This window comes from Ursus arctos, unplaced genomic scaffold, assembly GCF_023065955.2.
Source record: "Ursus arctos isolate Adak ecotype North America unplaced genomic scaffold, UrsArc2.0 scaffold_25, whole genome shotgun sequence".
Classification (NCBI taxonomy): domain Eukaryota; kingdom Metazoa; phylum Chordata; class Mammalia; order Carnivora; family Ursidae; genus Ursus; species Ursus arctos.
In genome coordinates, this window is record NW_026622930.1 from 26,882,730 (window position 1) to 26,908,972 (window position 26,243).

Consider the following 26,243-nt stretch of genomic DNA (forward strand, 5'->3'; position numbering starts at 1 on the left):
ATACACATATATATAGAAGAAGATGTGGGGGGTGTGTATGCATACATGGTATATACCCGCGCACATCACGTCTTCTTTATCCATTCGTCTATCAGTGGACACTTGGGCTGCTTCCATAATTTGGCTATTATAAATAAACACAGGGGTGCTTCTATGTTTTTCAATTAGTGTTTTCATTTTCTTGGGGTAAATAGGCAGTAGTAGAATTATGGGATCATATCGTATTTCTATTTTTAATTTTTTGAGGAACCTTCATACTGTTATCTACAGTTTCTGCACCAATTTGCATGGGGTTCCCTTTACTCCACATCCTTACCAACACTTGTTGTTTCTTTTCTTTTTGATATTAGACACTCTGGTGGGAGGTGATACCTTATGGTGGTTTTGATTCTCATTCCCCTGATGATGAATGATGTTGAGTATCTTTTCATGTGTCTGTTGGCCACTGTATGTTTTCCTTGGAAAAATGTCTGTTAAGGTCCTTTGCCCATTTTTTCCCCAAACACTTTAGTAAAGATTTATTTCCTGCAGTGGATAATATAAGCAAATTATACTTTTTTGTACAATTCACATATTGCATGAAATATTAAAACATAAATCTTATTTTTTTTATTATTTTTTAGGGAGGGAGGGGGAGTGGAGGGAGGGGCACAGGAAGAGGGAGAGAGAGGATCTTAAGGAGGCTCCATGCCCAGTGCAGAGCCCAATGTAGGGCCCTGTCTCACAACCCTGAGATCATGACCTGAGCTGAAATCAAGAGTTGGATGCCTCACTGACTGAGCCACCCAGGTGCCTCTAAAACAAATTTTCAGCATTTGAAAATTAATATATGGAAGTATGAATACATGTGTTTAAAATTAGATTTTTTTTTTTAAGGTTTTATTTGGGAGTCCTTTCGGGACTCCTTTCACTCTAGAGAGTTTTTTTCTTTCCTTTATGTTCTCACCTTCACTTAATAAACTTCCACTTCACTTCAAAAAAAAAGATTTATTTGAGAGAGAGACTTGGGGGGGTGGGGGGAGAGCACAAGCAGGGGAAGCTGCAGGCAGAGGCAGAAGCAGACTCTCTCCACTGAGCAAGGAGCCTGATGTGGGGCTCGATCCCAGGACCCCGGGATCATGACCTGAGCCGAAGGCAGATGCTTAACTGACTGAGCCACCCAGTCGTCCCTAAAATTAGATTATTCTTTAGGCAAGTTTCAAGATTGAGAATGCATTAAAAATGATGGTAGAGGTTGATGGTTGACAAAAATAAAACTTGTATATGGGAAACGACATTGTCTGTGAAGTTTGTGGGTGGAATAATAAACTTGGAGACATTATTTGCAGCATATAAAATCGGTGAAGCTAACACTAGCATATAAAATGGTCCTAAAAGTGATTAACATTTTATATAAAAAATTAATGTCTAGGGGCGCCTGGGTGGCATAGCGGTTAAGCGTCTGCCTTGGGCTCAGGGCGTGATCCTGGCGTTATGGGATCGAGCCCCACATCAGGCTCCTCCGCTATGAGCCTGCTTCTTCCTCTCCCACTCCCCCTGCTTGTGTTCCCTCTCTCGCTGGCTGTCTCTATCTCTGTCAAATAAATAAATAAAATCTTAAAAAAAAAAAAAAAAAACACAGGAAGCCTTTTAAAAAAAAAAAATTAATGTCTAAATATTAGATCGTCACTAAAGAAAAAGAAAAATAAGTTGTGTCGGTTTTCTGTTGCTGTGATAAGTTACCATAAATGTAGTGCCTTCGCCCATTTTTTGAATAGAATTGTTTTTTCTTTGGTGTTGAGTTGTAGAAGTTCTTTCTGTATTTTGGATATCAACCCCTTACCGGACATACCATTTGCAAACATCTCTTCCCATTCAGTAGGTTGCCCTTTTGTTTTTGTTGGTGGTTTCCTTTGTTGTACAAAAGCTTTTAATCTTGATGTAGTCCCAGTAGTTTATTTTTGCTTTTGTTTCCCTTGCCTGGGGAGATCTGTCCATAAATATGTTGCTAAGGCCGATGTCCAAGAGATTACTGCCTATTTTCTTTTAGGAGTTTTATAGTTTCAGGTCTCACATTTAGGTATTTAATCTGTTTTGAGTTTATTTTTATGTATGGTGTCCTTCCTTTTTTTAAAAAAAAGATTGAAATAGTGTTATCAGTGTTAATGAAACACTGAGCACCACAATATATGGGAAGTAGCCACAGAGGCTTGCTGGAGAGAGTCCATGGAAATACAGATAAATGACCTTATCCATTGGCCCCAAAGTGGGGCTAACTGGTATTTCCCTGTCTTCCGGGTCTCAGCATTAATAATACATAGGGACTTAGTTGAATTAAGCCCCAACAATAGGTTATAGAAATTTAGCAAATAAACTAGGATCCCAGGTCCATTTGAGAGGGTGACATGGGACATCCGAAATGTGCAAGAGGCTGTGGTCTTGCGGGGGCTGTCAGCGCACACAGTTCTAGTCTTCACAACTCTCAGGCATCAACCACATGGAGAATTCTGCTTTGCTTATCCTAAGTCTATATTTAGAAAAATTGTACACCTGCCAGTTGGCTGCAAACTTGAATTGCACTCTTCACTCTCCCTTTCAGTGTGCGATAACTTGGAAAAGTTCACCTCAGGCAGCCCTTTCCTGTGCATGGATCTCAGTTACATCACAGCCCTGTTGAAGGATGGCTTCGGCTTTGCAGACAGTACTGTCTTACAGGTAAGAGAGAATCACAGAACAGTCCACTTTTTTGGCAGTTAGGAAAAGCACTTGTGTGGTAATCAGAGTGGCTGCAGGTGGAATTGTGAGGGGTTTTCATTAGGGCTGTGGGCAAGGCACTGTGCAAGACACCACGAATGTGGGAAATGAGCTCGGTGCAATGGTAGCTTCTAAGTAATTCCCAGGCAGGCTATCCCAGGGGTCACAGAGCAGAAAGGCTTGCATCCCAAATTAAGGTGCCCAAGTCACATGGTTTATTAAAGCAAGTTCAAAACTCAGGGCAAGAAGCAAAGGGCAAGAAATGGGCTAGGTGAACCCACAGGATAGGGTGCAGGCAGGTGGGAAGCTCCATAGTTCTTAAATCCTGTGTTCATATGTCCTGCTTCTCTCTCCCTGTGCCGCTGATAGTATGGTTGTAAGTACTAGAGCTGATCAAGGGGGCGCAGGGACAGAAGGTGCCTGCGGCCATCACACAAATTTGCTCCGTTTGGAGAGGCACGGGGCAGGTACACTGGCTGGTGGCACTCACTCACTCATCAGCCCATTAGATGGTTTTATTTGGCAGAGGACAAAAGGGCATCACCAGCGAGTGGCTTATTCAAGTTCTCATTAGTGTTGAATGCCTTGCGTATATGTAGTACGTCTTACGTATTTTCTATGTGCCTCGTATCAGTGTCTCCTGAATCTCGGGTCCCTCTTCTTCCAGTTCATCCATCTGTTTCAGCACGTGCAGGCTCCAGTTTATCTGTAGGAAGTTATTTATCTGTCCTAAACCCAGCTTTTATGTTTCATCCATCCCAGAACCGTACATTATGGTTACAAAGATGAGTAAGATAAAATCTTGTCCTCAGATAGCAGTTAGTCTATTAGAGGAGATGTGACAGAAATACAGGCAGGCACAGGCGGCTTTGAACTCTGGGGCCAGGTGGGTAGACTGTACTTTGCTTTCGAAGTGTTCTTGCTTGTGCCACTGCCCTTCCTGTTTCCCCAGTTCCAGATGAGATCACATGGCCCCATTTCTTGTGTTGCACAGATTTTATAAACTTATAAACTTTGCACTAAGGTATTTGGATTTAACGCTTCGTGTCTGACAAGAACATCGGCATTTAAGGTGCTTCACAAAGAATTACTTGCCCGTAGAGTCAGTATCACACAGTATTTACAGAACGGCTGCCCTGTCCATCAAACCTGGGTTCGCACCCTGAGTCTGCAAGCTCACCAGCTCCGTAACCTTAGACGATTTACTTCCCCTCTCTAGCTTTTAGTTTCTGGTCCAAACTTAGGGATCTTTCGAGTACCTATTTCATAGGGCTGTTAGGAAAATTGAGACAATGCCTGGCACAAAGTCAGTCGTTAATATTGGTGGTATTAGTGTGGGCATTTCACACCAGTTGGCGATAGATTGTGGATGAGAAAGGTCATCCTCAGTCCTTAATACATACAAAGGTAACTTCCTCTACTTAAGGATCGACAATAACCACGTCATTAAAAACCGTTTTCTGCCCTTTCCAGTGCTGGCATCCTTTGAGTCTTTATTATTTTAATGGTAGCAGAATTAACTTCAGTGACAGGCAGTTCCCTGGCCCAGAGGTCGCTTCACTTCAGCTTCTTTGCCCTTGGGCTGTCAGCCCGGTCCTGAGGGCAGAGGAGCCTTTGGTGGAGGCCACTCCCAATTTGACTCACGTGTCGCAGACTGAATCTCAAAGTGAGGGTTCACATGCCATTCTTCCCAGTTTTGGGCACAGTGCCTAGTGTAGATTTCATCAGCTCAACACAGAAGTATTGTATCATAAGAAATTAGTCCTAGAAAGAAAGACAGTCCAGTCCACTGGTTTCCAAACTCATCTGTGTGTGGTGTCGTCAGTGCTCCTCAGAAGCTTACACAGAACGCCGGTAAAGCTGATCAAAGTGGAGCTGTCTGGTGGAAGCAGAGGAAGGGAGCCTGGAACTCCTTTAGCATTTGGCCTCCCTTTCTCCTTTGAAGCACTTCCAAGAACTCCTAAGATTCTAAAGAAAATAATTTGATACATACTAATCTGATCCTCTTGTTATGTAGTGGAGGAAATCAGGTCTGAACACCTGCCCGCGGTCTCTGAACTAATTGAGGCACAGCCTGGCTGGAAGGCCTTAAATGCCTTGACTGGTTACTAATTAGTACTTAAGAAGTTTCAGTTGTTTACAAAGTATGAATTGAGAAGTTCAGTATGTCCCTTCCTACCCCTGCATCTATTCCCAATTCCTCGTGTATTTAGTTCCAGGATTAGGGAAAGAATTCAGAAGCCTCTCTGTCTAGAAGGCCTCGGTGAGACCACCGCCTGGGCCAGGAGGTTGAGAGATCAGATTGGCAGGTGTAAGCCGTGGCAGGAGGGAAACTGTCACAGAGCGGGTAGTGGGAAGCCTCCCAAGACTGGCTACACCAGATTTTACCTAGGTTTGGCCATGTGGGGGATCTTTGTAGATACTCTCTGCCTGTGTCATGCTTGCTAGAGTTGAAAACTGATGAAAATGTGAGCTTTTTTTTTTTTCTCCTCAACAGCTCTCAAAGAAAGTGAACAACATAGAGACAGGCTGGGCCTTGGGGGCCACCTTTCACCTGCTGCAGTCTCTGGGCATCTCCCACTGAGGCCAAGCCCTTCTCCTGAGGATCGCATTCTCCAACACCCTTTTTAAAAGTAGGAGAAAGGACTCAGTCATGTTCTGAGCTAGTCTAAGGAGAGCCTGGACTGAAGCCCAGCCGCTGGATTCATCAGGTAGAAGGGGCTTTTGGACACAGGTCTTGCCCTTGAGTCTAGAGGTTTGGGTCTAATTAATTTTATACATCAAATGTGAACTGTTGGCCTAACCACTCTGCTTGCATAGCTGGCACCAGAATCTACATCTTCGAGATTCTTCGTGTGTCACAGAGCCAAAAGGAATAGCTTTGGAACTTAACCTTGGAGAGCCCGGGGACAGGTCCCTGGGAACCAAAGAAAAAATCTCGTTTCAGCCCTTTGAGTGCCTCATTCCTTGGAACATACTCATTCTCCTCTTACACGTTAAACTAAGCCCACTGATGGCAATCCCATGAGCTGTCAACACCATTATTTTTCTCCTCCCTACACATATGTGCCACCCTTATTTCCGCCCACCTCCCCTAAAAAAGAGAAAGAAAAAATACCTGGTTTTGCTTTTCATGTGTAACTCAAGGGCGGGGGGGGGAGGTAACGTGTCTGAAATTATATGATCCTGCTTTGTGCCAGTTCCAGTCAGCCAGCCGAGAGCCATCCGACATCTTGGCGAGATGGAGAGCAACCCCAGCTTACAAATGGAGGCCAGCCAGTCTGGAGGGACGAGGTTTGGGAGGGTGCGGCTCCCTTGAAGGGACCACCTTCTTTAATCAACTTCTAATCAGACAACCCTGGGATTAACATATCCAACATTACGGGAATGTGTGTATTCAGTGCCCGTACCTCCTCGCAGGCTAATGTGTTTAATTTCTCACCCTAAACATGTTTTCTTTGTATTTCTAAGAAATACATCTACCCTGGCCTCTAGATTTTGGTCACAGCTCCTTTCGGTTTGCTCTTTTACTCTCTTATAGCAGTGTCTCTTCCTGCCCTGGCCCTGATCATTTTAGCTGATTTCCTATAAATTATTTGCCTAGTTCCACAATTTCGGAGATCCTTCTTGGCGGTACCTAACATTCGATTTGGTTGGGCATTTGGGCCCACATCAGTACAGTGGATTCTCTTTCTGAGTTTGAGTGCTCAGAGCTCTTGATTTTGTGAATTATTTCCCCTAAAATTCATTATCTTGTATTTTTTTTTTACATGACCATTCTCTGCTGCTTGTCTACCCACTCGAGTGCTCTTGGACTTGAAAGATCTTTCTACAGTCTGGCTCTTTTGCCTTGGCTCCTTGCCTCCAGCTTCTTTCCAGCACAGTTTAGATCTCCTCAAACTTGTACCCTTCACAATAGACTCTTGCAGATCCTTCAAAAAAGATGTTACTACACCTGGCCCTCACGCTGGCTCCCGGGGAACCTTATTTTTTAGTCATTCCATTGAGTCAGTATTTGACATCTGGGATGTGCAAGTAACTAGGCTCATTTCTGTATCCTCATCACCCAAATTTTAGTTGTTTTTTAATACAATGTGGACTTTCTTCAGATTATTCCGACTCTTATTATACTGAGGTCACCTTTACACCTGTTGTCTTTCTCAAAAAATGCTACCTAATGAAATAATAGAATCTTTAAGATTAGAAACAGCCAAAGATCAAACCCAATCTTCTGCCCATTGCAGAATCCCCTTAACATGTCTAACTGGTTATCATTCAGCTTCTGTTTGGCCTGTGTTCAGACAGCTCACTCCATTTTGGGACTGCACTGATGTTAAAAAAAAAAAAAAAATCCCCTTTATCTTGAGCTGAAATTACCTATCTTCTCAGTGGTCTTGGTTCTGCTCTAATCCCTCCTTCCACAGCCTTTCAGTCTTTTGAGAAAACTCCGAAGTCCTTTATGATCTCTTCCTTAACATACCATATGGCTTCGAGACCCATCTTTGTCCAGAAAAGTAGGATATTAGAACCAGTCATCATACACTAAATGTTGTTCCCTATGATTAGGGAGAGAGACCATTTCCTCTAGTAGAAACCAAGTTGTTTTCCCAAGAGGTAAGCTGTGTTCACTAGACTCGTCCAGCTTGATGGGCCCAGAGAGCTAAGAGTCCATGGTCTTTACCAGAACAGCTTGTCTCTGAAGCTTCTGAACAGGGGCCAGGTATTGTTCAGCCAATTCCTTTGATCATCCTGGGTACCTTCAGAAATCTTGGGTAGATGCAGTATAATTCCAGAAGCGTATCCACATATAGTCTGATTATCTTGATGAGAACATCTAGAGAATTATTTTATCCATTTTAGGAGCAATTTGGAGTGGGAAGTTTTATTTCTTAGAAAAAACAATTTTTCTATAATTGTCCTTACTGCCCCTTAGGGTACCTTTTGGGCCTCTTATTAAGGGGTCCTACAGAATCTAATATTGCTGGTTGTTTCCTTTCTGTAAATGTGTTTCTAACACTGAGGACATGGCCTGGCACAGAGGGACGTTCTGTGTCTGTTACCATCACCATCGTATGAAGAACACCCTCTGTGGGTCATGGAGGTCCTTGCAAGGTGTGCCTTAAAATTCTTCCTGTCTTGCCTGATTTGGTTTGCATACTTTTGGAGTCCATGTTCTCCTTACCTGGGTGGGCTACCTTTCCATTTTTTGTTAAAGATGACCTTTTTTCCCTACGGTGCCCTTTCTGGACTCTGCCAGTATTCACACAGCTTGTCACGGTAACTGTCATTTTCCGTTCTGGGCACATTTTTCCTGAGATTCCAGGAAGGTTCGTGACTGTCACTTTTTTAGTATCTTAAAAATTTTCTGCATTGCCTGTAAAGCTTCCCCTGTGGTAACAAATTTCTCGTTCCTTCAAAAATTATTCTAAGAATAGCTTAGTTTGGTTCAACAGCAGACTGTTTCTTCTCATTTCATCTTCAAATCAGACTTCTGGGCAAGATATTTTTCACAGTGTACAAATCCAGTGGATGCATGGGTCCCTTTAAAAGGATTCTCTGGTACTATGAAGTGAGGTTTTCCAAAAACCCAAAGCAAGACACCCCTTCCCCACAAGTCAGCCACCAGTCTGCAACCAAACATGAACAGATTCTGCTGCTAGTTGAATTTCCTTTTTGCCCTGGTTCCTTTTGTCAGACCTGTGCAATTAAGTTATTTATTGTTTTATGACTGAACAGACAATGGTGTCCCAGAGAGAAACCATAAATAAAATTGAAACCTGGTGCTGTGATAAGGAAATAACATTAATGAGATTTTTTTTTTTTTTTTCAGAAAGTCCATGTGCACCTTTAACAAAGGTTAATTTATGTTTCACTCGCATTGTTAGGAATTTTAAAACAGCAGTTCTAACAAAAATGCATGAATTGGGTATTTTTAATTTTTATCTTCATTAGAAAGCAATTGTGTAAATTTATGACCAGCATTAAAAAGAATTACGTAAATTTTTTTATTATCTAAGTTTCTGGTGTCCAGCTTTATAATCAACACGCGTCTACGCTACAAAGGGATCGTGCACCACGGATCTCGTCGCCGTGCGGTTGACCTCCGCTGCCGGTAACCGCTCGTGTGTCTTCTGTGAGGTTTCTTTACTTTTGTTTGTCCTTTTGTTGAGGTTCCCCACATAAGTGAAACTGATTTTCTCCATTCCATGTGTTCTTCGGCTTCTTCGTGGTAGATGACTTGCCCAGGTATGTGTGGGTTGATTCCTGGACTCTCGGTTCTGTTCCGTTTGATCTGTGTTGGTTTTGGTACCCGTACCACACTGTTGGGATGACTACAGCTTTGTAGTCTAGTTTGAAATTAGGGGGCATGGTAGCTCCCGCTTTGCTCTTTCTCAAGACTGCTTCGGCGGTTTGGGATCTTTTGTGGAGCCATACAAATTTTAGAATTACGTGTTCTAGTTCTGTGAAGATGCTGTTGGAATTTTAAGAACTACTGCACGGAATCTGGAGATTGCTTTGGGTAGTGTGGAGTTTTTAATAATATTAATTCTTCCAGTCCGTAAGCACAGAATAGCTTTCCATTGATTTGCGTCTTCGGTCCCTTTCATCAGTGTCTTGTAGTTTAAATGTCCAGCTCTCTCACCTCCTTGATTAAAGTTATTCATAGGTATTTTATTCTTTTTGATGCAATTGGAAGTGTTTTTTTTTTTTAATGGGTTTGTTTTCTTAACTTCTGAGGCTTTGTTCTTAGTGTTTAGAAACACCACCAATTTCTGTGTATTAATTTTATATCCTATAACTTTACTGAATTTTTTAGTTCTAACACTTTTTAATGCGGTCTTTAAGGTTTTCTATATATAGTATGTTATCTGCAAATAGTGAGTTTTACTTCTTCCTGATTTGGCTGCTTTTTATTTCTCTTTCTTGCCAAATTTCTGTAACTGGGATTTCCAGTACTACTGAATGAAAGAGGCAAGAATGAGCATTCTTGTTTTGTTCCTGTTCTTAAACGAAAGGCTTTCAGTTTTGCACCGTTGAGTATGTCAGCTATAGGATTGTCACGTATGGCCTTTATTGTGTTAAGGTACGTTCCCCATTCCCTAATGTACCCACTTTGTTGAGAATTTTCAGCACAAATGGGTATTATTTTGTCAGATGCTTTTTCTACATCTATTGAGATGATAAAATGACTTCTCTTTCCTTCTGTTAACGTATCTTATTGACAGATTTCCATATGTTGAACTATCTTTGCATCCCTGGAATAACTTGATTATGGTGTATGATCCTTTTTAATGTATCATTAATTGGATTTGCTAATATTTTGTGGAGGACTTTCGCATCTGTTCATCAGGATATTGGCCTATAATTTTTTTTGTGGTGTCTTTGCCCGGTTTTGGTTATTAGAGTAATGATGGCCTCGTAAAATGCATTTGGAAGCTATTCCTCCTCTTTTGGAAGAGTTTGATAGGTATTAAATCTTCCTGGAAAGTTTGATAGAATTTTCCAGTGAAGCTGTCTGGTTCTGGACTAGGGCTTATTGGGAGGTTTTTAATTTGCTGCTTCAAATCTCATTAGTAATCATAATATTTAGTTTCTTCATGATTGTTTTGGAAGAGAGTGTGTGTCTAGGAATTTATTCACTCCTTCTAGGTTGTCCAGCTCACTGGCATGTAATTGTTCACGATGGTCTCTTAGATTTCTGTGGTATCAGTTATCACTACTTCTCTTTCATGTCTGAGTTTGAGTCTGCTCTTACTTCTTGTTGGTTAGTCTGCTAAAGGTTTGTAGATTTTATCTTCTCAAAAAACCAGCTCTTAGTTTCATTGATCTCTTTTATTGTCTTTTGTCTGTTTCTGCTCTTAGCTACTTTCTACTAATCTGGGGCTTTGTTCTTTTTCTAGAAAGTTTCTTTAGGTGTAAAGTTATGTTGTCACTCCGAGATTTTCCTTGTTTCTTGAGGTAGGCACGTATTGCTGTGACCTTCCCTCTTAGAACTGCTTTTGCTACATCCCATGTATTTTGATGTCATATTTCGGTTTTGTCTCTGGGTATTTTTTATTTCTCCTTTGATTTCTTTGATGACACATTGGTTCAGTAGCATATTATTTAATCTCATTTGTGCTGTTTCTCATTTTCTTGTAATTAATTTCTAATTTCATACCATCGTGGTCTAGTTTCATACCAGCGATGCTTGATAGGATTTCCATTTTCTTTAATTTATTGAGACTTGGTTTTTGGCCTAACATGATTTATCTGGAGAATGTTCTGTACACTTGAGAAGAATTTGTATTCTGCTGCTTTTAGATAGAATGTTCTGAGTATGTCTGTTAAGTCCATGTGGTCTAATGTGTTAAGGCCAGTGTTTCTGTATTGATTCGTCTGAATTATCCACTGATGAGCGGGGGATATTAAAGTCTCCTACAGTTACCATATTGCTTTCAGTATCTCCCTTCAGGTCTCTGAGTATCTGCTCTATATATTTTGGTGTTCCTACGTTGGGTGCATGTGTATTTATAAATCTTACACCTTCTTACTAGCTTGACCCCTTTATTAATGTCCTTGTTTCTTATTACAGTGTTTATTTTAAAGTCTGATTGGAGTGTGGCTAATCTGTTCATGGATTTCCATGGAGTATCTTTTTCTGTCCCTTCCACTTTCAGTCTGGGTGTGTCCTTAAGTGTCTCTTGTGGGCAGTACGTAGATGTGTGTTGTTTTTTTTACCCACGCAACCACTCTGTGTCTTCTGATTGGCAAACTTAGTCCATTTACTTATTAATAGGTATATACTTATTGACATTTTGTTCATTGTTTTCTGGCCGTTTATGTAGTTCTCTGTTCCTCTCTTTCACTCTTGTGGTTTGATGGCTTTAGTTTACGTTTAGATGCCTTTCTCGTTTTCTTTTGTGTACTTACTGTATTTCTCCCTTGTGGTTACCAGGAGGTTACCATAAAATATGCTATGTAAATAGAAGCCTGTTTCAAGTTGATAGCAACTTACTTTTAGAAATCTTCCCTTTTATAAATCCTCTCTCAAAAATGAACAAGACAGCACCTTAGCAATTTTTCTTTTAGTAATAAAAAGGCTTTTCAACCAAATCATAATAGTCTTCCTTTGGGGTTTTTTGTTGGCTTGACTGATACGCCCTCCTCACAGCAAATTATCGATCACTCATTATTTGGACTCCACAGGCCCATTAAGCAGAGGAGAAAAAGTGACTAGAGAATTCTAACATAAAGCAAATTTATTAAATCTTGAAAATATGTGACGGTCTTGAGGAAAGGTGTTCATTTTTCTTCAACAGAATGTCCAGAAGAGGAGCATTCATTTGCTTGCAAAGGCCATAATCTGTTCCTGGAGAAAAATGAAAAAAAAAAAAAAGAATGATATTTTGACATTGTTAAGGTGTGAGAGCAAGTGAAGAAAATATTTTAAAATAAAATATCCAGGAGTGACTGGGTGGCTCAGTTGGTTAAGCGTCCAACTCTTGATCTCAGCTCAGGTCTTGGTATAAGGGTTGTGATTTCAAGGCTCCATGATGGGAGTGGAGCCTACTTAAGAGTCCCTCCGAAGTGTCTTTAAATGGAAGTTTCTCAGGAAAGAAGCAGGCCAAGCAGCAAAAGGAGTTTAAAGCTTTTTTTAAAAATATTGTTATTTATTTGAGCAAGAGAGACAAGCAGACTGCACTGAGTGCGGAGCCTGAAGAAGGGCTCGATCTCACAACCCCAAGATCATGACCTGAGCCAAAATCAACAGACGCTTAACCAACTGAGCCACCCACGCGCCCCTAATGCATCTTTATCTTTAAAAGTTCCTATTCACTATTTTAAGTTCCTCTTCCTCCTATAAACTTATTGTTTAGATGTGGGCTCTAGCACCCACAAGCCCAGCAAGGATGTTTTTGCTCGTAACCAATGGGGGAGGTATGCATAAAAAGATTATTTTACAGCCAAGAAAATTAATTCAAAGAAATTCAGATCATTGGCCAAGTCCCTCCTCAGTGGGCAACTCCTGGAGAGCCGTGAGCGACCTTACTTTGAGTGGAGATACTGCGTTTGTGGCCTGTAGACCCCACGTCCGGAGCAGCACCAGCAGAGCGGCACTGGTGGAATAGAGCCTTTTCAGTAGGTCAGTAGCAGCCAGAAGAGCAGTGTTGTGACGCTGTCGATCTGTTTCGTAACCTGTGAGATGGCTCATAGAGCCTGGAGGAAGGAGGAAAGGTATAAATCCCTCATCTTATAGTGAAGTTGTTTCCTAGCAAGCCAGACACATCCATGTCTACCACATCTGGCCACGGAGGGGCACCTTGGGGTCCCGACCTTCCCTGACTACATGACCTCTGGATACTTCTCTGAGGTACGTGAACCCTTACCTAAGTCCTTCCCATTGAAGGCTGCAGCACTGAGGTGATGGACCAAGCTGGAGACATCCCCAAAGCCCATGTTGACACCTTGTCCTGCAAGTGGGTGGACTCTGTGGGCCGCATCCCTAAGAAGAAAGCAGAGTTCAGGTGCGGACCCCTGCAGCCAGGTGAGGAGAGAGCGGCCCGGCTCCGTTGTCGTCTTACCCGATGAGCGCCAGCCGCGGCCGGACGTACTCAGCAGCATGTCCCAACCCAAGTGGAAACAGCACTCGGCTTCTGGCGTCCACTCTGGCTACGCTTGGGGGCAGCTGGCGAGCTGAGACCTTAGTGGGCCTCAGAAAGCCGACCACAGACTGCAGCACGGTGCTGGCCGAGTCGATGAAGTCCGTGTGGTTGGCGTCACTCCACTGAGTAGCGCCAGCCACAGACAGTGGAAATTCATCAGTGATTAACAGGAAATAAAAAAAAACAGCAAGGAAACCCATTTTATCACTAAAGCCAAGCGTTAATGGCACCTAACATGTCTAAACTGATCTAGACCACAGGCGACCAGCCCCTTAAACAATGCCGAACACAAGTCCTTACCCTTCCCCACAGGCTTCAGGATCAAACCAAACTGCTCCTGAGCTGCCCCTGCCTGTGAACTTCCACCTTTCACTTCACCTTAACCCTCAAAAACCAAACAACATCCTCTCGCCCCTGGCATTCCTCCCTCTGCTTAGAATGTCCTTCTAGGGGCGCCTGGGTGGCTCCGTGAAGCATCTGCCTTCAGCTCAGGTCATGATCCTGGGGTCCTGGGATTGAGCCCCACGTCAGGCTCTGTGCTCAGTGAGGAGTCTGCTTCTCCCTCTGCTCTTGCACGCGCTCGCTCACACTCTCTCCAAAATCTTAAATTCACCAGGGTGACCCTCAGAGCATCCAGAAGCTGTGAGCCTCCCCCCCAACCCTCCACTCTTCTACCAGAAGGCACGTGTGATTGCTGCTAAACGTTCGCACTGCGGAAGCCCGTGGCAGGAGTACACGCTGAGCGGCCAGAGGGGCAGTGTTCACCACCTACCCTGGAAGCCGCTTAGTACGTGCAGTTCCTTTCCCTCTCGTTGCAACTCCAGAGCCCTGACGTCTAAGTTCCTCGGCGTAAAGTACTGCGAAGTCACTGGCGAGGTGGTGGAGTCTGTGGTTAAAACCACAGGTTCCAGGGCCAGCCTGACTTCTAAACCCGGCTTTACTGCCAGCTCTGTGACCTCGGGCAAGTAACTGAGCTCTAAACGAGCATGACAACAATACCCTCCTCGACGGTTCCGCGCATTAAAATCAGACAGGTACAACTTTTCACCGTAGACAGCACACAGCAAACGTCCAGTAAATCTTACTGATTATTACTGTTAGTGAATTTAGATATACGTGGTGTTTAAGCTCTGAAGTTCTTGGTGCCAGTATTATTAAAGGCTGTGTCTACTTCCGAATACTGAACCCACGTCCATCTACAAAACTTTCTCTTACGCTCCCTGCTAAAATGTGCTCAGCTCCTCTAAGAACCCTTCTAATGAATCAGGCTTCAAAGGTTCAGGTACTTTGAACCTAGTACAGCTATTCAAAATTAGCCAAGTGTTACAGCTTCAAAAAACAGGCCAATGCTAACTACAACAGTGGCCCACAACCCTCAAAAAAAAGCACGGAGGTTATTAAGTTCCATTGTTTTGCATTTTCCTGAATGCCCTCCCCTCCACGTAGCCCAGATCAAACCCTAGAGTTACAAAGGGGCCACTGGTTGCTTATTCCTTTTTCCCTCATCAAAACCACCTCTCTGTATCCGCCCTGCAACACAGCACCAGCGGGACAAGCTCATACTCACAAACGCAGAGTTAATGGTATCCACGAACTTTTCTTCATCCATGCCGACGAGCTCTGCTGCATGTTCATGGGATGTGGACCAGACCAAGGAGCTCAAGGTGTCTGAGAGCTGTGTCAAAAGAACATCAATACTGGGGCGCCTGGGTGGCTCAGTCGGTTGATTTCAGCTTAGGTCATGATCTCAGGGCCGGGAGCTCGAGACCCACGCGGGACCCCGTGCTCAGCAGGGAGACTGCTTGAGATTCTCTCCCTCTGCCCCTCCCCCCACTTTCAGGCACACACGCACTAAAGAAAAAAATAAAGAAAAAAATAAATAAAAAAATAAGGGTAAGACTTCTGTTCTTGGGAGCTCTCCAGCATACAGGAAGTAAGGGGAAACAAAGTTGGCCTGGGCATATTCCCTAGAAACCAGAAAAAGGTTGAGAGAAAATGAAGCCATAAGAGAAGAAGGCTGGGCATGTTTAAGCAGACCAGCCAGAAGGACTTCTTACCGGGAGCAGAGCAATGGGCCCAGAGGGAAGAAATCTCTGCCAAGCTACGTTGTTTTCTGTGGCCTACAACAGAGAAAGGACGAGTTCTCACGAAAAGCACTTAATACCCACTAAACTCGAGCAGGGTCCCCAGATGATGGGCTCAGGATCTTACCTCTGATAAATGCAGAGTGGCCACAACAGCAGACTGATCATAGTTCCAGCTGACATTCTGAATCCCGGCAGCCTGCCGCACTCCTGAGTTGTGACCGTCGGCACCGATCTGCGTGGAAACAAAAGTCTGTTGTCTTATAACCTCCTAACACATGCAGCTGTTCCAGAAGTTTGTCTCTGCCTCCTTAAGTTTTCTCTAGTCCCGACTGTTCACAAGCTCATCCGTGGCAGGCAACTTTTACCCCGCCCACCTCACTCACAGCCCCTGGGAGGGGTGGCCTTACATAGGTGGCCCCAGTGTCAGCTAATGGACCAAAGCTGGCCATCTGCCCCATGAGGTGTCAGCTATAGGTTAACTTAGCCAAATTCTCTTGATACTTGAACTAGAAGTTAATATGGCAGGCACTGGAGCTGAACAGTCCTGCTGGAAGGTTAGGAATGGCTGCCAGGTAAAAGGGGAAGCTGGCGAACAGAGACATGGGAAGTGCAAGGAGATGAAGTGACTACAGGACTCCTGCGAGGGAAAGAACCACCTCAACTGCTGTTCCTGTTCCCCTTTTCTTTCAAGACCTAAGACTGTCCAGGAGACTGCTTCCCATACAGGATTTACAAGACCATCTTAACTTGAGTTGGCCTGAGTGCGTACTGGTCCTTATAACCAAAAACTTTGCCAAAAATTATAGCTTAAATCTAAAACAGAAGGCCCTAGAGTCTAGGATAAGCTATGGATATGCAAGACCCCTGGCAAAATAAGAATTTTCAACTACCAACAATTTAGTCTGGAGGGTGCTGCCATCACCTAGGGTAATATGAACCCAAGGGCTGGAGTCTGCCATGGTAAACGGATAAGGCCAGGTGTAGCTGACTGCTTTGCTCCGGTAGAGAACCGTCACCCGGTCTAGGAGGTCAGAAGAGAAAACAAAACATTAGAAAGGGAGCCCACACGGGCTGAGGAAAAAGCTGTAACTAAATCTAAAGCGAGTTCTCGGGACAGCTGTCTCTTATCGTTTACTCCTAAACAAGAAAAGTGAAATCTAAAATATAGCTACTATAATTAATGCTGCAGTCTGAGAGCTGGTAAATGACAGAGCCACAGGGATGAGTCAGTGTCAAAAAAAAAAAAAAAAAAAATCAGCCCTCACTGAATGACCAGCCCGCAGCAGGGATTCTTCCTTCTCACCCCCACATTCCTGCTCTTCTAGGTTCACTCTGTGCCTCAGAATCAACAGGGTGGGAATCCCAGGGGCTTAAAAAAGTTCTAGATTTCCTAAGATTTTTTTTGCCACTGGAAATCATTCTACTCTTCTGATCATAAAAATGATATGCCTGCAAAGTCTGAACAACAAAGATTTAAAAGGGATGGAAAAATCACCCTGAATCATACGATTCAGAGGCAACTACACTTAAAGCTTTCCCATGTAGCTTTCCAGCTATTTCCTATGTGTATAGATGCGCGTGTAGACATAGGATATGACATGTACTTTTTTCACCAATATGTTATGGAACGTGTTTCTAAGTGACTAAAGATTAGGCCTAAATTATCTTTAAAAGTTGCACTAAGTGGGGCACCTGGCTGGCTCAGTCAGTAGAGCATGGGACTCTGGATCTCAGGGTTGTGAGTTCAGGCCCCATGTTGGGTGTAGAGATTACTTAAAAAAATAAAATCTTTATGAAAACAAAGCTGCACATAAGTTCACTGAATGGATAAATTACTATACCATATCAGAAAGCATTTAAGTTACTTCCGATTTTTCTCTCACTTCGAACAATCCTGAGGTATTTCCAAATCATATATCTGATAATGAATTTATATTCAGAATACATAAAGAACTCCTATAACTCAAAAAGAAAAAGACGATTCAGTTTTTAAATGGGCAGAAAATTCTGAATAGTCATTTCTCCGAATGGCCAATAAGCATAGGAGAAGATGGGAAATACAATCAAAACTACAATAAGATACCGTTTCAGTCACTAGGATGGATAGAATAAAAAAATAAAAGGAGAAGTGTTGGCAAGGATGTGGAGAAACTGGGACCCTTATATATTAATGGTAGGAAAGTGCAGCCTCTTTGAAAAAGTTCAGCAGTTTCTGAAGATGTTAAACATAGAGTATATGACCCAGCAAGTCTACTCCTCAGTACCCACCCGCCTGGGTGGCGCAGTCCTTAAGCGTCTGCCTTCGGCTCAGGGCGTGATCCCAGAGTCCTGGGATCGAGCCCCGCACCAGGCTTCTCCACTAGGAGCCTGCTCCTTTCTCTCCCACTCCCCCTGCCTGTGTTCCCTCTCTCACTGGCTGTCTGTCAAATAAATAAAATCTTAAAAAAAGAAAAAAAGAATGGACTGCTAATACAGGCTACAACATGAATGAATATCAAAGATATGTCCGGGGAGAGAAGCAGACACAAAAGAATACACTATGATTCACTCTACATGAAATGAAATGTCCAGAACAGGCAAATCCCGAGAGACCAAAAGTAGATCAGTGGTGCCAGGGGCTGGGGCTGGGAATGGGGTAAGACTTCTCTTTGAGGTGACAGAAACGTTCTAAAATGATATTGTGACGGTGGCATAACTCTACACTAAAAATCACTGAATTGTACACTTAAAATGGGTGAATTTTAGGGCATATAAATTATACCTGAATAAAACTGTTGGGGAAAAAAAAAAAGAAAAAACCCTAAGATATCCATCAGAGGGTTTCTTTATGGTGGATAGTCTCCATGAAAGGGATTCTTTTTTCCAATAAGTCCTAGAAAAATTTCCCCTTGCAGAGTAGAAGGAAGATGCAAGAGGGTGGTGCCTCACCTGACACCGCCTCCAGCTGCTTGGTTAGAGCGCACATTATGACATCATTCTCCACTATATAGCCCATGTCATCCAGATTATCCTTATCGAACATTATCAGGGCCTCTGAGCAGGCATCCCACACCTGGAAACATGAAGGGAAAGTTTGTATTATAACCCAAGGAAGAGAAGATTTCTTGCTCCCATCAGAAACAGTACTGCCTTCCCTAAGCGACAGAAGCAGAAAAATCACAGTATCAGTTCCTCTGATAGGAGACAGAAGGCGAGAAGAAAATTCTCTTGAGAATGCTTCCTCCCACTTCCTTAGACTGACTGGGAACTTCCCACTTTCACACAAAATACAGAGAATATGGATTCCAAGATACAGAAAAGAATATGGACAACTAAGATATCATGCCAAAAGTGATAAAGGAGGCACCTGCATTCGCCGAAAGGCTCTGTATCTCATGTTGCAGATGTGGTCCCAGGCTCCAAAACCTACAAAAGAAAGGATCCATACATAGGCCAGAGCAACCTCACGGGACACACCCCTCCTGGGCTCTGTCTCTCCAACCTGTAAAGTAAGAGATCATTTTCAGTGTCCTCCAATGACAGAAAAATACTCTCCATTTCTTCCTGTTTGATGCTAGGAGTTAAACTACTCTGTTCCCCAGTTCAGATTATACAGCATGAAAAAAGACCCAGCTGTCATAATCAAAAAGTAATCTGGGGCACCTGGGTGGCTCAGTCAATCAAGTGTCCAACTCTTGGTTTCAGCTCAGGTCGTGATCTCAGGGTCATGAGATCATGCCCCATGTCGGGCTCCACGCTCAGTGGGGAGTCTGCCTGAGATTCTCTCTGCCTCTCTCCCTCTGCCCCCCCCCAAATATTTTTTTTGAAAGTCAAATCACATTAAAGTTAGGGAAAATATAAAAGGAAAGCAAACCCATATTGTTTTTCATCATCCTATAGAAGTTATAAACTCTCTGGATAAAGACTATTTTGGGGGGTGCCTGACTGGCTCAGTCAGAAGGGCACAGCACTCTTGATCTCAGGGTCGTGAGTCTGAGCCCCACAGTGGGTATAGAAATTACTTAAAATCTTAAAAAAAAAAAAAAAAAGACGGTCTTTTAACTTTTTTTTTTTTTTTTTTTAAACCCCGTAGCACTAAACAGATTTATTCAGTGCGGACACATTTACTGAGCCAGACACAATCCTAGTTACTGAGCGTGAAGTGTGAAACCAAACAAACGTCCTGCCCTTCTGCAGCTCACATTCTGGCTGGAGAGACAGTAAGAAAACAAACACATAATCACTGTCAGGTAGTACTAAGTGTTCTAAAGAAAAATAAAGCAGTATGAGGGGCTGAGGAGTGACGGAAGAACCTTAAGTTTTGACAGGGTGGTTCTAGACAGGATAGCCGGGGGCATAATGTTTGGCAGAGACCTAAAGACAGTTTTCTAATGGGTTCTGTGTGCACACATGGACCTACACTGCAAAAGCATTTAGCATGCAAACTCCCCAGACCCCGAGCAGGCTGTCTCTGGGAATAAAGAGGGTACTCGTACTAGAAGTGAACGGTCATAATTCGTTCAGACAGTTTCAATTCCACCAGCTCATAATGACCCAACATCACAAACGAAGTCTACATGCTGAACCCACATGTCCCAAGGAGGGCTTCCTCAGACTGGGAGGGGACACTTTCATAGTGTCAGGGGTCCTCCTCTTCAACGGTGCGCTACATTACCATACCAACCCCTCCTCCCCCATGCTCAGCCCCCTCACCAGATGCTCGAGACTCTGCCCTATGGGACACACTGGAAAGCCAAGACAGACAAGGTACTGGTTGAATGAAAGATCTACTCACTACTGAGAAGGGTTGCAGAGCCAGGGGAAATGGAGCTGACTCTGTTGCTGTAAGTTTCTGGCAATTTCTCCCATACTTTCTTTGGACCTGCTTCTAGCAACAGGATTTTCTTGTCATGAAAGTGAATATCATATCCTTAAAAAAAAAAAAAAAAAAGGAATCAACATTTTATATCATATTGGGAAAGTCAGAATTTCTTCCCTTTCTCATTTCCAAGAGAAGCAACAGATTAACTAATTCCTTAGCCCTTAGTATACAAATTTCTCTCGGGCACACAAAAAGGAAACACCAGACAAAATCCTAAGCAAGAACATATGCCACTATTTCAGCCACGTGAGCCACCCTGCCCATGACTGTAAGGTTTCTCTTCACAGTCCAACACCTGCCATGTGCAAAGAAGCTAATAATGGCAAAACTCACAGTAGAATTCCCCAGAAAGGAAGAATGAAGTAAAACAGAAAGGCTGAAGTATTTAGACACCAGACATTTCTAATCTTTAAACTGTTAAGTCACTAAAAATTACAAATCCTGTTCAACAGAAAAATGGAATATTAATAAGCAAAATTCGTTGTGGCCTTGAGATTAAATCAAGGATAAAGAATTACTTGTAAAAGAAAAGGAGCCCCCAAGATACACCAATTGTACCTACAAATCTGGTCCTCAAACATCTGTAGAGCGAAGTAAAAAGGGGACCTGGGGCCTTGGTTACTAGGTGTCTGCAGCCCAGATAGTCCCTCCACCATGCCCCAGGGAAAGACATGGAAACGGTAAGCAGGGAGCTGCTGCAGCCAAGAAAGGAGGAAAAAGGTGACAGGATCATTAGAAACACGGTAGGTTTTAGTAATGATGACAACCCCACATTTTTTGGAATCTAAATAAGAAGAGTGGCATTACCGTAAGACGTAACTAGGGAGTGTGAAAACCAAGGTCGCTCCGGTGACCAGGCAGTGAGCAGCACCAGGACTACCATGATCACGGGGCCCCAGCTTGCGGGGCCGGGTTACACTGGAGGGTGGGAACAGCCACGCTCCACGCTCCTCGGGGAGGGCTGCCTTCCAGCACCTGCTCCACCCGAATGCCCCCCCTGGCCACCTTCCTCCCTCCCTCTGGATCCTACTCGCTCAAGTCTCACCTCCCCAGCGGTGTTCATGCCGCTCCCCGCACCTCCGCCCCCAGCACAGTCAGCGGCTCGCTGCTCCAGGGGAGCTTTCATTTCATAATCCCTTCTATTAGTTACTTACACGTCTTTCTTGCTAGATTCTAAATTCCCTGGGGGCAGGAACCAATCCTTTTCTTTCGGCTAATATTCCCAGCAGCAAATGCTCTATCTCCTCAACCCAGAAAACAGATATTCAATGGACATTTTGTTAAATGAGAGACAAGGAAACTAACAGGAAACGAAGTATATTTCCAAACACATTAGAAAATATAGCCGGGTTCAGTGTTTTATTTTTTAGCCATTTAAAGTAACATTTTAGAAAACTCATTTGGAGAAAGAATACTACAGAATACAATTTACAAATAATAACGTGAGAGGGAAATATAGATGTTTCAAGGCTGAAACATCAACTAATGTGAGTCTGAAGAAGAATCAAGGAAAACAAATTGACTTGGGAAATAATATAGAGCCTACTGAAAATTTTTCACTTTTAAAAAAAGCAGCTGTCTAAAGTTAAGTGGACGTTGGAATAAAAAGTAAGGCTGATCCCCATATAAACTACTGCCAATATTCTCTGGGATACATGCTGTGGGATCAAGGGGAAACACCGGCAGCACAAAATCGCAGGCTGGTAGTTTCTCTGACTCAACAAGAGAAAACACTCCCAACACCACACCTGCCTCTGAAAGGCTGAGGATCCGCCCAGGGTCCCAGCTGCTTTATAGGAAAACAGCGAGGCTTGCTCACTGAATAAATCACATGAAAGATTCCAAACCTACCAGAGTTTCAACTTGCACATTTAACATTTACTATTTTCTCCGAGTTTTTTCAGGAAATTAGCCAGTGTGTGAATTTTCTTTTGTAAACCTCCGTTTGGTAGTTTCGACTTGGAGCAGTGATGCTCACAGCCCAGTGTACTCGGGTCCTTGACCTTTCTTTTGTAGAATTACACAGAGAATTCTGTATTTTAACTGTTTAAAGTCAGTCCTGACTTTGAGGACTTATACTTCTATGCAAGAGACGGAAAAAAGAAACAATTACAATACAGAATTCTCTGTTTAAGTTTGTAAAAGAGAGCACTGCTGCTCTCCCTCCCTTGAGGCATTGGGGGGGGGGAGGGTAAGACAAAAAGGGAGGAAAAAAGTTAAAATACAAGTATTAACACTAAAGTTTTAGTAAGACTAGAAATTTTTTCAGGTATACGTCATACAGAATTATATAAAAAGTTAAGAAGTAAAGTCACTAGAAGAAAATTAAGCTCTTCCCACTGCTTCTCTTTCTCAAAGCGTGGTCTCCAGGCATCCACCTCTGGAGGTATTTGTTAAAAGTACAGGCTCCTGGGACCCACCTGGATAAACCCAATCAGTCAATGGACGTGAAACCTGGAATCCTCATTTTTAAAATATGCCGCACAAACTGATAACAGGCGCCTATCTTCAAGGAGAACTGGGTGGCTAAAAATAAAAAACGGTGGCACCTGGTGGCTCAGTTGTTAAGAGTCTGCCTTCGGCCCAGGGCGTGATCCCAGGCTCCGCTGGGAGCCTGCTTCTTCCTCTCCCACTCCCCCTGTTGTGTTCCCTCTCTCGCTGGCTGTCTCTCTCTATATATCAAATAAATAAAATCTTAAAAAAAAAATGGAAGTCTCCCTTTACATCCTTTATACTGCATGTCCTATCCCCTTTGTATTTCAGAATTCAAAATCCCTTCTGAATTTTCTGTATATGCCTTATTCAACACCTCCAAACAAAAGGAAAACCCCACGTGATTCTTAAATGCACTCAAGCCCAAGCTTGAGTTCTCAAGAACCGCTATTTTAGCCCATTGACCAGTAGGTACAACCAAAATGGCTGTCAGGAAGGAAAGGTATATAAACCTGCCAGAGAGTTGTGTCTCAAAAAGGCTCTGTATCTCCCAATTTCCAACTTTTGAGTACAAGTTACTTAATCTTTCTGAGTTTTAATTTCCTTATCTGCACAATCTACAATCAAGATTATTAAGAGGATGCAATGCGTGTCAACTAGACTGCAATTAAAAGATGAGGATTAAGTAAAAACGTACACAAAATACTTTAAAAGATGCCTATCCATAATGAGTACTCAATAATTGATAACTATGTTTTATATAATTACTTTGAGATTCAAGCCGATTAGTTCATACAAAGCATTGTTTCCCAGAAGAGGAGCCACCCTAGGGAAGATGTGGCTGTCACACCTTCTTTTTTTTTAATTATTTACTTATTTTTTAAATTTTAAAATGTGTTTATTATAGCACCAGAAAATAGATTTTTAATTTTTTTTTTATGTTCAGTTAGCCAACATAGATGTCATTCGTTTTTGATGTAGTGTTCAATGATTCATTACCTGCGTTTAACACCCAGTGGTCATCACAACACGTGCCCTCCTTAATACCCATCATCCCCCTCCCTTCTGTAACCCTCAGTTTGTTTCCCGGAGTCCAGTCTCTCATGGTTTGTCTCCCTCTCTGACTTCTTCCCATTCAGTTTTCCCTCCCTTCCCCTGTGGTCCTTTGCACCCCTTATTCTTAAGTCAACAAATGCTTTCACATTAGCGATCTTTAATTTGTGAGGCCAGAAAACTCAAATCCAGTTTCTGCAAATCACTATACAATTGTTAAAAGCAAAAGACCTGGGGGCGCCTGGGTGGCTCAGCTGGTTGAGGGTCCGGCTTTTGATTTTGGCTCAGGTCATCATCTCAAGAGTCCTGGGATCCAGCCCTGCAGCAGGCTCTGTGCTCAGCAGGGAGTCTGCTTCTCTCCCTCTCTGTCTGTCCCTTCTCTCTACCCTCCACCCCCATGTGCACGCACGCTCTCTCAGATAAATAAATTAAAAAAAAAAGAAAAAAGGCAAAAGATCTGGAGTTTGGTGGCTTGGGTTCAAGTTCTGAGTCTGCTACCAGTTGACTTTTAAGGCTCTGGTCCCTACTTAACCTTGCTAAGCAAGTTTCCTCACATAAAATACGAAAACAGGATCTATATCACAGTGAAGCAAACCAGCCTAAACTATACACGTAAAAACAAAGTCCTTACCTCACCTTACACACAAAGTTTAACTCCAAGTAGATTGTAGGCTTAAATCTAAGAGTTAAAACTACAAAACTCTTAACACAAGAGTGAATCTTCATGACTTTGGGCTAGCTAATGATTTCTTAGATATGAAACCAAAAGTATAAGTGGTAAAAACTTGACAAGTTGAACTTTACCGAAATTAAAAACTTCTGTGCTTCAAAGGACACCATCAAGAAAATTAAAAGGCAACCCATAAAATAAGAGAAAATATTTGCTAATCACTTAGCTGTTAAGGGACCTGTGCCCAGATTTAAAAAAAAAACACAAAAAAACGCCACACAACTCTTAGAACTCAATAACAGAAAGACAAATTGCTTAAAATGGGCATAGGGGGGTGTCTGGCTGGCTCAGTTGGTAGAGTATGCAACTCTTGATCGTGGGGTCCTGAGGTCGAAACCCACATCAGGCGAAGAAATTACTTAAAAAAAAGAAAATGGCAAAGGTTCTGAACAGGCATTTCTTCAAAGATATACAAATAAGCATATGAAAGGATAGTCAACATCATTAGTCATTAAGGAAATGCAAATCAAACCAGGAGATATCATTTCACACAAGGATGACAGCAGGTGCTGTCCAAGATGTGGAGAAACTGGACCCCTCATATACTGCTGGTGGGAATGTAAAATGGTGCAGCCACCTTGGAATACCATTTGGCAGTTCTTCAAAACAAACACAGAGTTACCATGTATGTGATCCAGCAATTCCACTCCTAGAAATATATCCAAGTAACCAAAAATGTTTGTTTACACAAAAGCCTGTACCCAAAATAACAGCATTATTTGAAACAGTCCAGAAGTGGAAACCCAAACGTCCATCAATAAATGCATAAACCAAATGTAGTACAGCCAACACAATGAAGAATTACTCAACCATAAAAAAAAGTACTGGTGCACGTTACAGCCTGGATGAAACTTTAAAACATTAAGCAAAATCCAACTATATGGAAATGTCAGGAAAAAGCAGATCTATAGAGACAAAATCTCACGAGTGGTTGCCTAGGGCTGAGGAGCTTTGGGGGGAAACGGGCAGTGACTGCTAATTCGTTCCTGTTTCTTTGGAAGGTGATAAAAATGTTCTAAAATGTATGGTGGTGAAGGATGCACAACCTGTTAATATACTAAAAACCATTACATTGTATGGTTAAATGGGGGCATCTTATGGTATGCAAATATAGCTCAAAAAAGCTATTTTTAAAAAGAAACAAACGCCTAGCCCGATACAACGCCTAATTGCTTCCAACTGTGCCCATTCCTAAATAACAACAGGCAGGGTTTAAAATAACTCCTAAGGACCCTCCCACTTTTGACCTTCGGAACCCTGAAGAACCAAACGCTCTGCCCTGGGGCTCCTCCGGGCAGGAGAAAAAGCACAGGAGCGCAGGGCTCCCACGGTCCTCACAGTTCCTCCACGGCCCCACTCCCCGCCCCTACCTGACTGGAAAAGCGCTTACCCAAGGCACAGGCCATGGCTGCACCCACCAAGCCTCCGCCCGACACCACCACATCGTACACCGTGTCTGCCTTGGCGCCCGACCACCTCCGGCAGGACAGCAGCGGGCCTCTCCCAGCAGCTGAAGGTGCAGCCCTCCACCGGCTCACAGCCAGGCGGGCCGCCATGGTGCTGACCCGCAACGTACTTAGCGCACCGTTAGGGCCTCCTTTTGCTGCACTTCCGGAGCAGAGCTGTCCAATTGCTAGCTGCGTCGGCCCGGCCTCAGTTCCGGAAATAGAACGCGCAAAGAGTAGGCCAATCAGAAAGCG

The 26,243-nt window shown here is 43.1% G+C and overlaps 2 protein-coding genes across 20 annotated transcripts in view; one reads left to right on the forward strand and one right to left on the reverse strand.

Moving 5' to 3' along the window:
- The window catches only part of ENTPD5 (ectonucleoside triphosphate diphosphohydrolase 5 (inactive)), a 48,527-nt gene extending 39,783 nt beyond the window's left edge, over positions 1-8,744 (forward strand). For all 19 annotated transcript variants that reach the window (XM_057318500.1, XM_057318491.1, XM_057318493.1 and 16 more), the window contains 2 exons: positions 2,579-2,694; positions 5,231-8,744. In XM_057318500.1, the coding sequence (XP_057174483.1) occupies positions 2,579-2,694; positions 5,231-5,317 (203 nt within the window). In that variant the 3' untranslated portion in view covers positions 5,318-8,744. The remainder of the gene's footprint in view (positions 1-2,578; positions 2,695-5,230) is intronic.
- Positions 8,745-11,957: 3,213 nt separating this feature from the next.
- On the reverse strand, positions 11,958-26,166 carry COQ6 (coenzyme Q6, monooxygenase). The gene is made up of 12 exons (XM_026519521.4): positions 25,934-26,166; positions 20,241-20,375; positions 18,813-18,871; positions 18,395-18,518; positions 16,357-16,487; positions 15,591-15,698; positions 15,437-15,499; positions 14,947-15,054; positions 13,299-13,501; positions 13,104-13,219; positions 12,767-12,933; positions 11,958-12,085 (listed from the first exon to the last, which is right to left on the reverse strand). The coding sequence occupies exons 1-12, from the start codon at positions 26,097-26,099 to the stop codon at positions 12,056-12,058; spliced, it is 1,410 nt and encodes a 469-aa protein (XP_026375306.2). The 5' UTR covers positions 26,100-26,166; the 3' UTR covers positions 11,958-12,055.
- Positions 26,167-26,243: the final 77 nt, after the last annotated feature.